General features: G+C 46.9%; 1 protein-coding gene across 2 annotated transcripts in view; it reads left to right on the forward strand.

Annotated features, from left to right (window-relative positions):
* The window catches only part of Sptbn1 (spectrin beta, non-erythrocytic 1), a 117,687-nt gene that overhangs the window by 71,955 nt on the left and 32,653 nt on the right, over window positions 1–13,079 (forward strand). For both annotated transcript variants that reach the window (XM_051165307.1, XM_051165308.1), the window contains exons 8-16: window positions 525–712; window positions 2,523–2,640; window positions 3,589–3,747; window positions 4,348–4,650; window positions 6,004–6,157; window positions 6,843–7,713; window positions 7,798–7,935; window positions 8,587–9,343; window positions 10,166–10,368. In XM_051165307.1, coding sequence (XP_051021264.1) covers window positions 525–712; window positions 2,523–2,640; window positions 3,589–3,747; window positions 4,348–4,650; window positions 6,004–6,157; window positions 6,843–7,713; window positions 7,798–7,935; window positions 8,587–9,343; window positions 10,166–10,368 — 2,891 coding nt within the window. The remainder of the gene's footprint in view (window positions 1–524; window positions 713–2,522; window positions 2,641–3,588; window positions 3,748–4,347; window positions 4,651–6,003; window positions 6,158–6,842; window positions 7,714–7,797; window positions 7,936–8,586; window positions 9,344–10,165; window positions 10,369–13,079) is intronic.

Raw genomic sequence — 13,079 nt, forward strand, 5'->3', positions numbered from 1 at the left:
GGTGGGACTCTATAGAAAGAAATTGAGGAAGGACTTCACACACAAACCTCTTTCCTCATCCTTTACATTAGATTGTCTGCTTAAAATCTAAATAAATCAGCCTTGCCATGGTCATGAAATCCTACTCACCTTGATTTTAAAAGCCTCACTCAGTCTTAGGTATTTTTCATCTCACGTCCACAAAGTACACCTGCTCTTTCTTGTTTTTTGTTTGTTTGCTTGCTTGCTTGCCCACCCCGCACCCCAATCCAGAGGCCTCTGCCTCTCTGGGAATTATATAAATCATCACAGTATTTCCCTGGGGGTCGGGTGGCTGCAGAACCAGTTCTAGTTGAGTTAGGCTGTCACTGCTCACAGGTTAGAGCCCGGACGGGGTCCCTGTTTGCACGTACACTAAAATCCTTCTGCCAAGGAACAGAACTACTGGAAAGCTGGCTGTGACGTGCACGTGTTTGTTTCTCTTGGAAATGTTTGCAGCATGTTTTCCTTGACTGGTGACATCTGGGTAATTGGTTTTCTAACAGGTGCTTGATAACGCTATTGAAACAGAGAAAATGATTGAGAAGTACGAGTCGCTTGCTTCTGACCTTCTGGAGTGGATTGAACAAACCATCATCATCCTGAACAACCGCAAATTTGCTAATTCACTGGTTGGGGTCCAGCAGCAGCTTCAGGCCTTCAACACTTACCGCACAGTGGAGAAACCACCTAAGTAAGAGGCGGATCGTAAGGCGTCATCACTAATTCGGGAGGAGAGAGGGCAGCAGCCAGCAGACTCCTGCTTTCCGATTTCCTTAATTTCCTCTGTTAACTCGGTGTCCCTCCTCCGTGGCCAGTTTCCTCCTTGCCTGATCCGTAGTTGCACAGACTTCTTAAACATCTGTTTCCCCCCCTGAGCTCTTCCTAGTACACCGACCCATTGACGCACAGGATATGTGAGAACCTAAGGGAGTCCTCAGTTCCTGCTCCAAAACCCCTGCACTGGATGGTGTTTTGGGTTGTTTTGTTTGTTTGTTTGTTTGTTTGTTTTGCGTGGGGGCATGATTTTTTTTTCTCAGGACAGGGTTTCTCTGTGTACCCTTGGCTGTCCTGGACTCGATTTGTAGACCAAGCTGTCCTCAAACTCACAGAGATCTGCCTCCCAAGTACTGGGATTACAGGCGTGTTCCACCATGCCAACCTGCACTGAATGCTTTTTTAAAATTTCAGATATTAGAAAAGTAACACAGTGAAGCCATGTGTGTAGCACACACCTGTAATTCCAGCACTGGGTCACTAAGTCGGGAGGACTCTCTGAGTTCAGGGGTACTTAGAGTGCATAGCAAGATCTTGTCTCAGAAACAAAAAAAAGAACTGAAAAATTAGGATATATATATTGATATATAGTGTGGTGGGTCTGAGAAAGTATCCTAGAATCAAGCATGTGATAACATTAATATTGTGTCACATAAAGACAGTTAATCATTGCATACCAGCTAAGATCAAGTTTTGCTACCTAAAAAAGTTGGGTTTTTTTTTCTTTTTTTTTTTCAAATATATATGTTTGTGACGTATGCACCCATGCATGTTTGGAAATGCACACCTGTGTGCATGCTCAGAGGCCAGAGGAGGGTGTCTTGTGTCCTGCTCTATCATTCTGCTGTACTCACTTGAGACAGGATGTCTCCACGAACCTCCAGCAGGGCTGGCGGAGCTATGGCCGCCTTTAATGCAAGGGCTAGAGATTTGAACTCTGCTCCTTGTGCTTGCACAGCAAGTGCTCTCACCTGTTGAACCATCTCTCCAAACCCCTTCATGTAATTTTTAAGTTTAGTATTTCAACATAATTATTAGGTAAAGATTATGGACTTTATCTCTTGTTTACTCTACTTCCAAAGTGAGTCCTTTTATTTCTTCTGAAAATTCACTTGTGAATTCTTCGGTGAGGGAGGTCTTTGAAACCCACTGAAAATTTAGGTTAGGCACTGGGTGATTTGTTCATGCACCTCGGAGTGAGTAAGCCCGTTGTCTAGGACAGTGGTTCTCAGCCTTCCTGACGCTCTGACCCTTGAGTAAAGTTCTTCATGTTGTGGTGACCCCAACCATGAAATTATTTTCATTGCTACCTCTTAACTGTAATTTTGTACTGTTATGAGTCATAATGTAAATATAACATATGCAGCATATCTGATGTGCAACCCCTGTGAGAGGGTTGTTTGGTTTCCAAAGGGGTCACATCCCACAGGCTGAGAACCACTGGTCTAGGTTTAAGCCTGGTTGAGGTGATTAATAACAATATTTCGTGCCCTTGATGTCCTCAACTACAAATCATAGGGACCGAGAACAGCCACAAAACGATGCTGTGGTTCCCGGGTTCATAAAGACCGAGTGGCAGCCTGCTGCTGTCTCACTGTACAGATATTTTTACATAAGAGGATTTTAAAGTTTCATGACTGTGAAATACATTTTTCTCAACCAGACACAAGTTTTCGGTCTTGAAGGAACAGGTACAGTGATGGTTGTGGCTGGTTTTCTCTGCTCAGGTTTACTGAGAAGGGGAACTTGGAGGTGCTGCTTTTCACAATTCAGAGCAAGATGAGAGCCAATAATCAGAAGGTCTACATGCCCCGAGAAGGGAAGCTCATCTCTGACATCAACAAGGTGAGGCTGGCCCCTGTGCCCGTGTTTTGGTTCTCCCATCAAGCAGGCTGGAGGTTCTCTCCGCTTGATTACTTGGGAAGCCAGGAGAACACAAGGGTCACTCCCAGAATCCCTGCCTCTTGCTACCAGGGATAGCAGAAGCTCCAGAAAAGAGGTGCGGAGGGTGCCAGTCCACTGGAGCTCTCAGGCAGTGCGAAGGCTTTGTCAGCAGCCTTGGCTTGGTGTTTAGCCTGTCACCCAGATACTCAGTGTAACTCTCCAGTGTGAAGCAGTCAGCTCAGCATCTTCCCCTTGCATAGAGGAGAGCTGGAAACCTGCCTCCATGGGCTTGGAATCTGCGGGCTATGGGCCTCAGGAGTTGTTTGCCTCCATCAGAGACGCTGTCAGACAGGCCCTTTCCATTGTTGTGCCTCGGATGCCTGCAAGTACAGGCTTGTACAGTGGCAAATGACACCTAGAAAAATCTAGAACTCTGTTCACTTGCACACAGAATCCTTTGAGTATTCAGTGATTGTTTTGTTTGTTTGTTTTTTAAACATTAAGACATTCAGGAATGAATTTAATGGTCAGGATTTTGAAAGAAAAATTCAGATGTGAATTTTTAAAATGAGCCTCTGGGTGGAGTGAGTGAGAGATTCCTAATATATTTGCCCTAAAGAAAGTCAGTTTCTTTCTTTCATGTGATGAGAGTTATTTAGACATTGTCATTATGTTGCCCTTTGCCCTGAAACTGTTTTGTTTCCAAGCTTATGGCAGGATCTTTCAGCTTTGATAAGAGTATGTTCCCATGAGGCCATTCTGAGGGAGAAAAATATCTTTTTCTCAAGGGTGGAAACTTCCCTTTCAAGTTCTGCAGTCCTTTGGACAAATACTAGCTGTTGCTGAAGTCAAGGACGGTTCCTTGAACATTGCAGGAAATCATGCTTTTTTTCCCCTCCACTCCTGCAGGCCTGGGAAAGACTGGAAAAAGCAGAACACGAACGAGAACTGGCTCTGCGGAATGAGCTCATAAGGCAGGAAAAACTGGAACAGCTCGCCCGCAGATTTGACCGCAAGGCAGCTATGAGGGAGACGTGGCTGAGCGAAAACCAGCGCCTGGTGTCTCAGGTTCTAAGTTTCTAATGCAAGTTTTTCTGAGGTAGCCGAGCAACACTAGGCCTCCCCAAGAGCAAGAGCACTTACCAGCATCCAGTATTGTGAAGTTACTGGCCAGCCATCACTTCCATTTCCCACAAACAGAATGTTTAAAATTTCCAGTACACTTTCTCATCTGTTTGTCTAACTCGTCGTAGACTTGGGAGGAGCTCAAGCAGCAGGTTGTTGAGAGCCATTGTCTGTGTGGATCCTTCACATTCATAGAAGCTCGGAAAGTTCCCCTCACTCTTTTCCCTCAACATCTGACCTACTGGCTCCTCAAGGCAGTGAGGCTGGTCATGAAATACAAAAGCAGTTTTCTTTCCTTTGGCTTTACAAAGTCCCACCTGCTCAGTATCGAGTTAGGTGCTAGATCCTCTTTAGCGACAAGTTGCTGACGTGCTGTTAGGAAGACATTTGAACTCAACCAGAAGTTTGTAAGGGCCCTAGGGAAGTGAGAGGCCAACGGAGTAGCAGACTCCAAAGACAGTTGGCTTGCATGCTGTGCGTGTGCCGCGCGCACCCGTTTCCGTTCAGATGACTTACATTTCTTCTTGTTCTATTTCTCTGTAGGACAACTTTGGATTTGACCTTCCTGCTGTTGAGGCCGCCACCAAAAAACATGAGGCCATCGAGACAGACATTGCTGCATATGAAGAGCGCGTCCAGGCCGTGGTGGCTGTGGCCAGGGAACTGGAAGCAGAGAACTACCATGACATCAAACGCATTACAGCGAGGAAGGACAATGTCATCCGGCTCTGGGAATACTTGCTGGAACTGCTCAGGGCCAGGAGGCAGCGTCTTGAGATGAACCTGGGGCTGCAGAAGATATTCCAGGAAATGCTTTATATTATGGACTGGATGGATGAAATGAAGGTAACATTTGACCAAAAAAAAAGTAGGAGAGGCCAGAGCTGATTGAGTCAGACCTTTGCTTTGTGGGGGCCATGCACCAGGACCCTTTCTTTGTCCAGTGCCCACTTCTACCAAGCCATAGTGAGGCCATACTGCCCATAAGTGGTTATGAATCCTGTGGGAAAGTTGTAACAAAGAGCACTTTGGAGCCAAGCATTTAGGTCTGTCTTAAAAGTAGATACCAGTGTAGAGATTCATACTGTGGTTGTTTTCATTGTTAATTCTCAGAGTTGATCTGTTCAGAGATCTTTCTCTGTATTAGTAATACTGTTAGGATCATGTATGCAGATGGGGGTGGAGGTGGTAAGCCCAAGCCAGGAACTAGGAAGCCAGAACTCAGATCTTTAGGGTGGTGTATCCCTTCTCCCCTTCTCTACCTTTTTTCATGTCTGCCTCCTGGCCTTTCAGAAGTTGGGAGTGTGACAAAATGTTTACCAGTTGGAATGGGACAGGACAATGACGGCTGCGATGCTGCTCTGTCACAGCCCTGTGCCTGTTGGTATCTTTTGATACAGACCATAGGGCACCATCTTTATTGAGCAGTTCTCAAGCTGGAATGCTCTTATCCTTGAGAACGGAAGAGAATAGTGTTTAGACAGTCTTCTTTTCCTCTCTCTGATGCCAGTCGTTACAAGGTCAGCTAATAACTGCCAGTTTCCCTGTGCTATCGCCCCATACTTACAATGTTCTTAGGTTTGGTCTTCTTTGACCTCATAATAGAATAGAATGTTCATGAAATATAGCAAAGATGTGGTTTTTGTTTATAAGTCATGGTACGCACACTATAATTCAGGTTCACATAGTTTCCTGAGAAATGTTAAGACTGACGTAGGAATTTTATCTGGGACAATGTGGAAGGATAGGAAGGAGAAAAGTTAGCAGGTTGAATGAGAAACAAGAAAATCTCAGTGAGTTCAAAATGATGATCTGCCACCTGACCATGGTCTCCTTAGTGGGTTAAAGATGTGCCAAACAGGCTTTTAAGTAGTCTCCTACTGATTACAGTTATATAATGGTGTAAAGGCACACCGATAAGCTCTTGATGGGGAGGTCCCTTGGGAGACTGCCCTTTCTGTTCTGTTTTTAATGTGAATTTTATTAGTTTTTGTCCAGGTAGATGGTCCTTAGTTTGTTGTGTTTCTCCTTCCTTATCTAGGTCTCATGTTTGTTTTGTTCTGACTTACTTGGCGTTGTCTTGCCCAGAGGTGGCCAGTGACAAGCCAGAGGGAGGGTACAGCGAATCTGCTTGTCCAAAGATAATCTGAAATCAAGGTTGATTTCACAAGCTTCCCTTGTGTTGCTGCTTGTGTACAGGTGCTGTTACTATCTCAAGACTATGGCAAGCACTTGCTTGGTGTAGAAGACTTGTTGCAGAAGCACACCCTGGTTGAAGCAGACATCGCCATCCAAGCAGAGCGTGTAAGGGGTGTGAATGCCTCTGCCCAGAAGTTTGCAACAGACGGGGAAGGTGAGAGTGACTGTCGGAGACATCATCTCCTCCACAGCGGAGTGTATCTCTATATCCTACAAACTGTGTGTGGCAGTGGAATTGTAACTTACAGCAGCACCATTATAGGTTTTGGGGAGGATTGTTTCCAGGTTATAATGTGTGCAGTGCAAAGTGCAGTAGTTTTTGAATACTTCAGCACTGCCTCTTTTAAAGACACATCTATTCTTTATTCCAATGCTACTTGGTTTTGAGAGCTTTGGTGTCTGGCAGTGAAAACGTTGCCAACCCACGCTCAATAAAAAATATGCACTAACAGCCTGCGGTGACTACTCCAGCAGCTCACAGCTTTAACGCCTGGTCACATGCTGTCTAGAGGTTGTTTAGAAGGGTTAGGCTTTGCCCCTAACCAAAAATACACAGCTGCCTTCTCTCATATGATGTGTGTGCTGTCTCGAGTTAGAAGTGATTTCTTTGTCTACAGCTGGGCCATCTGCAGAGCTCTGTGCGTGTGCAAAGAGCCTTGCACATCGTAGCCCCTCTTCCTGCTGCAGTCAGGAGCTCGGGAAGTATCCTGTTGCTTTTTACACGGCACTGCTTAGACTTGAACCTGTAACCAGGCTAAGACCATGGAACACAGCTTTCTGTCTACCAGTGAGCAGGAAACTGTTGGACACTCAACATTCTTTCCTTGGTGTTGAAACAGGCTACAAGCCCTGCGACCCCCAGGTAATCCGAGACCGTGTTGCCCACATGGAGTTCTGCTACCAAGAGCTTTGTCAGCTGGCAGCTGAGCGCAGGGCTCGCCTCGAAGAGTACCGTCGCCTCTGGAAGTTCTTCTGGGAGATGGCAGAAGAGGAAGGCTGGATCCGGGAGAAGGAGAAGATCCTGTCCTCGGATGATTACGGCAAAGACTTGACTAGTGTCATGCGCCTGCTGAGCAAGCACCGGGCGTTTGAGGATGAGATGAGCGGCCGCAGTGGCCACTTTGAGCAGGCCATTAAAGAAGGTGAAGACATGATCGCAGAGGAGCACTTAGGGTCAGATAAGATCCGTGAGAGGATCACTTACATCCGGGAGCAGTGGGCCAACCTGGAGCAGCTCTCGGCCATCCGGAAGAAGCGCCTAGAGGAGGCCTTACTGCTGCACCAGTTCCAGGCAGATGCTGATGACATTGATGCTTGGATGCTCGACATCCTCAAGATCGTCTCCAGCAATGATGTGGGCCATGATGAGTACTCCACCCAGTCCCTGGTCAAGAAGCATAAAGACGTAGCCGAAGAGATCACCAACTACAGGCCCACCATCGACACGCTGCATGAGCAGGCCAGCGCCCTTCCCCAAGCACACGCAGAGTCTCCGGATGTGAAGGGCCGGCTGGCAGGAATTGAGGAGCGCTACAAGGAGGTGGCGGAGCTAACGCGGCTGAGGAAGCAGGCCCTGCAGGACACCCTGGCCCTGTACAAGATGTTCAGCGAGGCCGATGCCTGCGAGCTCTGGATTGATGAGAAGGAGCAGTGGCTTAACAACATGCAGATCCCAGAGAAGCTGGAGGACCTGGAGGTGATCCAGCACAGGTGAGTGAGGCTGCCTGGGAGCCGAGGCTGCAGCTGGCACATCGGGCCCTGGCAGTCACCACCCTTCTGAATTGCTTTTCTCAGATTTGAGAGCCTCGAACCAGAAATGAACAACCAAGCTTCCCGGGTTGCTGTGGTGAACCAGATTGCACGGCAGCTGATGCACAGTGGCCACCCGAGTGAAAAGGAAATCAGAGCTCAGCAGGACAAGCTCAACACGAGGTACACGTGGTTCAGTCGTGTGCATGTTATCCCTGTGTGGGTCTGCAGCGGGCGAGGGCGCCGGACTAGCTTCGCTACCGGGAACTTCCTGCGCAAGTTCACTGGCTTTGATGTCATGACGGTGGCATCTGCTTTTCCGTATATTCTCATTCATGTTTTGCAAGAAGCAGTTTTTAGGGTGAGGTGACATCATTCAGAACATGAGCCGAGTCACCCAGCATCTGCTGCTCCCCAAATTGAAATTAGAGCCCTAGTGACCTGTACCCAGTGTGGTGGGAGACAGCAAGATAAAACCGTCATTGTCCCTTGAAGTTGACGTCTAGAGCAGAGTTCTCTTATAGAGCTTAACTTGCTGAAGAGAGCCTCAGTTACCAGGGACGACCTTTGTCCTGTCCCTGCCATTCTGTGTATGTGTATGGTGTGTATGATGAGGACAGCAGACATGAATTACTAGACCTGGGGGACAGATGTGTTCCAACTGTTCACTGCGCCATTTGATAGACGTTTACTGCATGACATGATTTAAAAATAAGCACGTGAAAATACTGAGTCAAAGGAAGATGGGGGAAGTGAGGTGGCTTTGACTCCCACTGTCCGGGATCTACCGTAGACTTGGCGTCCCTTCTCATGCCACGCTCTCTGTATCCACAGGTGGAGTCAGTTCAGAGACCTGGTGGACAGGAAAAAGGATGCTCTTCTGTCTGCCCTGAGCATCCAGAACTACCACCTCGAGTGCAATGAAACCAAATCCTGGATCCGGGAAAAGACCAAGGTTATTGAGTCTACCCAAGACCTTGGCAATGACCTGGCGGGGGTCATGGCCCTGCAGCGCAAGCTGACCGGCATGGAACGAGACTTGGTGGCCATCGAGGCGAAGCTGAGTGACCTGCAGAAAGAGGCCGAGAAGCTGGAGTCCGAGCACCCTGACCAGGCCCAAGCCATCCTGTCTCGGCTGGCCGAGATTAGTGACGTGTGGGAGGAAATGAAGACCACCCTGAAGAACCGAGAGGCCTCCCTGGGCGAGGCCAGCAAGCTGCAGCAGTTCCTGCGGGACCTGGATGACTTCCAGTCCTGGCTCTCCAGGACGCAGACTGCCATCGCCTCAGAGGACATGCCGAACACGCTGACTGAGGCAGAGAAGCTTCTCACACAGCACGAGAATATAAAAAATGAGATTGACAATTACGAGGAGGACTACCAGAAGATGCGGGACATGGGTGAGATGGTCACCCAAGGCCAGACTGATGCCCAGTACATGTTTCTGCGGCAGCGGCTGCAGGCCTTAGACACTGGCTGGAATGAGCTTCACAAAATGTGGGAGAACAGACAAAATCTTCTGTCGCAGTCCCATGCCTACCAGCAGTTCCTCAGGGACACAAAGCAAGCAGAAGCTTTTCTTAACAACCAGGTAACGTTGGACATGGCCTTGGCTTCCATCTTGTTGAAACAGGCCCTGCCTGGTGTTTGAAACTCTTGGCTAAGCTTAAGGCATGCCTATGTGAAATTAGATGTATTGTTTTGAAGCGTATGCCACCCCCGACTCTTCATGGCATTGAAATCCCTCAGGATGAAGAAAAAAAAAAAAATCTAGAATTGAAGCTCTCTGAGGAAGCAGAGTCTGGTTCTGTTGCAGTTACCATTAAGGTCCTCATAATAATTCCTCATTTAATATGGCCGTATTCTGTGGGGTGCTAGCCCAACTTAAATACAGTGAGCAAATATTGAGGGGTTTTTTTTGTTCTAGAAAGATGAAGAGTTTCACCCAGATATACAAAGCAAAGATGAGGGTAGTAAAAGCAGCTGAAGATGGCTGCCAACATTGGGAGTATTAATCTCTCTTAAAAGAAGAGTATAGAGGGGCTGCTGATGCTGATGCCGCTGTTGCTGCCTTTGTGGACCCAACCAGTCGACAGACTGAGCTTTGCTTATTATGGGAGAATCAGTTTATGACATTTACTACTTAGGGATATGGACTGACTTATGGTGGTGTACTTGGATGCATGCACTTCGGGTGGCGGGGTGGGGTAGTGCGGGTGCATGCGGTTAGTTGGTTTTTGTTTTTTGCTTTGCTTGCCTTTCAAACTTTTAATTTTGCCCACTTCAGTAAGTTACTTTGCGGAGTGGAAGTACAGTGAAACAGTGATTGTAATGTGTATGGAAACACACAGAGGAAAGGTTCTTTGTTAATACGTCATACCATTCTGGATTTTTCTCTCTCTTTTAAAATAAGGAATATGTTTTGGCTCATACTGAAATGCCCACTACCCTGGAAGGAGCTGAAGCAGCTATTAAGAAGCAGGAAGACTTCATGACCACCATGGATGCCAACGAGGAGAAGATCAATGCTGTCGTGGAGACTGGCCGAAGGCTGGTGAGCGATGGGAACATCAACTCGGACCGCATCCAGGAGAAGGTGGACTCTATTGACGACAGGTACGATGTTTGAAGGTTTGAGTGAGGTCCTCTACCCTCAGCCTGCGGACCTTGTGGGTCTGAGTTCCCCAGTGAGCAGAGCATACGCGCTTACCAAAATTGCATCTACCCGCCCAGGAAGTGAGGGAGTGGCACATGGCTACTTGAGTGTGATACTTGTAAAGCATTCATAGATGTCCCCAAAAGAAAGCCAGGGAAGCCAAGGTAGTACTTAGCCAGAGGCCTGTGACTGCCATATGCTAGGCAGCCATCCTCCAAAAGCTGCAGTCTTGCACAGTTGTCATGGTGGACCTTGAAAGCCTGAGTTTTCCTAGCCTAGGCCACATTCTCCTTCATCCATGTGACACTTCTCAGGTACCTACCAGGACAGAGGAAAGGAAGAAGGTGAGATTTGCTTGTCCTGAGTACCTAAGAAAGCCATGGAGGAACGAACAGTCGCCCCCCTCCCCTGCCATCATGATAGAGAAAGACATCTTCTCCTCATCTGTGGCATTCTCCAAGATGAGACAGTTTGGCTTTGTCTTCTCTTCTTCCTCCTCTCTAGTTGTTGAAGGTCTATATACCCTAAATCTGGGTCTTTGCCTGTTCTGGTTAAAGTGGGAGGCCTGAGCCAGTCAAAGTTGAGGTGCACACTTGAGGGTCAGTTCTGGGCTGGCCATGTAGCTCAGTCCTTAGCTTCTGATGTCACGTTTCCATTTTGCCTACAGTTCAGACTGAACTTAAGGTCTTCTTGTGAGACTGATATCAAGGCTCTTCGTCTGTCCTCCTTATGCAGTTCAGAAGAGCTGTTTGCTCACACAGCCTCTTGCTTTCCAACCTAAAATGGTCTCCTGGGAATCTGGGCCAAGTCAAATTAAAATAAGACATAAGGTACAGAGGGGAGTTGCTTTGCTTCCCAGATTTAGCAGTTCCAACTTCCTTGCACTTAAGTTGGAAGATAAATATAACTTATACTATGATTTTGTGTATATTGCATTTATTTATTTATTTTGTGTGTGTGTGTGTGTGTTGCTTTTAAAAACAAAAATTCCATCAAAATCTTACAGAGTGTAAGGACCAAAGACCTCCCAGTTCCTAATATGTTAAGTGGGGATAAAGACTTTATTCTTTCATAACATTGAGTCTCATTTTGTGAATGTCATATGTCTTGCACCTCCATCCACATGAGGTGCACGTGCTGGCTTAGTGGCTCTTAGGCATCTGCATCTGGACAGACATGCAGCTGGCCTGCTGCCTCCCACAGTGCTGCTGCTGCACAGGGCTGCTGGAAGCAGGTGGCTCTAAAGATGGCTGCCTGCTGGATTTCAGGGCTTTCTTAGGGATTTCTCAGGTTTGTTTTTTTGTTTGTTTGCTTGCTGGCTGGCTTTTGTTTTTCAGGAAAGGAGTTCTCTGTGTAGCCTAGGCCGTTGTAGAACTTGCTCTGTAGATGAGACTGGTCTCAAATTCAGAGATCTGCCTGCCTCAGCCTCCCCGAGTGCTGGGACTATCTCTGAGTTCAAGGCCACGTTGCTCTGCAGCGAGTTCCAGAATAGGCAGGGCTACACAGAGAAACCCTGTCTGAAAGAAAGAAAAAGAAAGAAAGAAAGAAAGGAAGAAAGAGAAAGGAAAAAGAAGTGTGTTCACCTGGCTTTGATTTAAAAATCAAATAGAGAACATTCTTTACTATTGCTCAACAGAAGGAAGGTGGGAGGAGAGAGCATCGCGTGTTGACTCAGCTTCAATCTGTTTCTTGAAGACAGCTGATAGGAACTGAGTCCTAGTATCACTTCCTTATCCCTGAAGGCCTGCAGATTGGAAACCAGTGCCAGAGGATTTTTGCAGACAGACCTGGGAGTTCCAGGGGCTGGAAGGACACAAGCTGAATAAATATTTAAACTTTCAGGTCTATTCGTCTTGTACGAAAGCACTGTGTGTTGAGAAAACATGGGCGCAGGAGCCACCATAGCCTTCCCTAAGAGTCTGAACATGGGAGGGAGCCTCCTGGCCGTCAAGGAAGATTGCAGCAGTGTCCAGACACAGAACAGTACAGCATGGACCTCTATCCAGCTTGATACAGAAATCCCCCGTTGTAGCCAGGGTCTCTATCACTGTGATAAAATACCATGACCAAAGAAAGCAACCTGGGGAAGAAAGGGTTTATTTCCAGCTTACAGCTTGTAGACCATCAACCAAGGAACTCAGGGCAGGAACTGGAGCCAAAGCCATGGAGGAGTGCCGCTTACTAACTTGTTCCTCGTGGCTTCTCAGCGTGCTTTGTTAAAGCAGCTGGGCCCACCCACATCAATCATCAATCAAAAATATGTACCACAAGCTTAAGTCAATTGGTGGGGTATTTTCTCAGTGATGTTCTCTTCCAAATGACTTAGCTAGCTTGTGTCAAGCTGACATAAAAACTAGCCAGCATGCTTGACTCCTGCCAACTCGACACACAAACGCATCACTTATTAAGCCATAGCATTCTTTTCTTGTGGTCTTCAAAATGCCATGCTGATATTAACATGAAAATATAAAATAAAATAGCGTCAAAAGCCCACAGTCTTAAAAAGTTCAAACACTTAAAAGCTCAATTTCTTTCAAACATCTTCAGTCTTTCAAAGGCCAAGCCTCTAAAATATCCAAAGTCTCCAACATATCTACGCTCTCTTTATAATGTCCATTAAAATTTCTTTCAAAGTTTGTAAAATTCCACAGTCTTTCAACTGTGGTTTATT

Source organism: Acomys russatus, chromosome 22 (genome assembly GCF_903995435.1).
Source record: "Acomys russatus chromosome 22, mAcoRus1.1, whole genome shotgun sequence".
Classification (NCBI taxonomy): domain Eukaryota; kingdom Metazoa; phylum Chordata; class Mammalia; order Rodentia; family Muridae; genus Acomys; species Acomys russatus.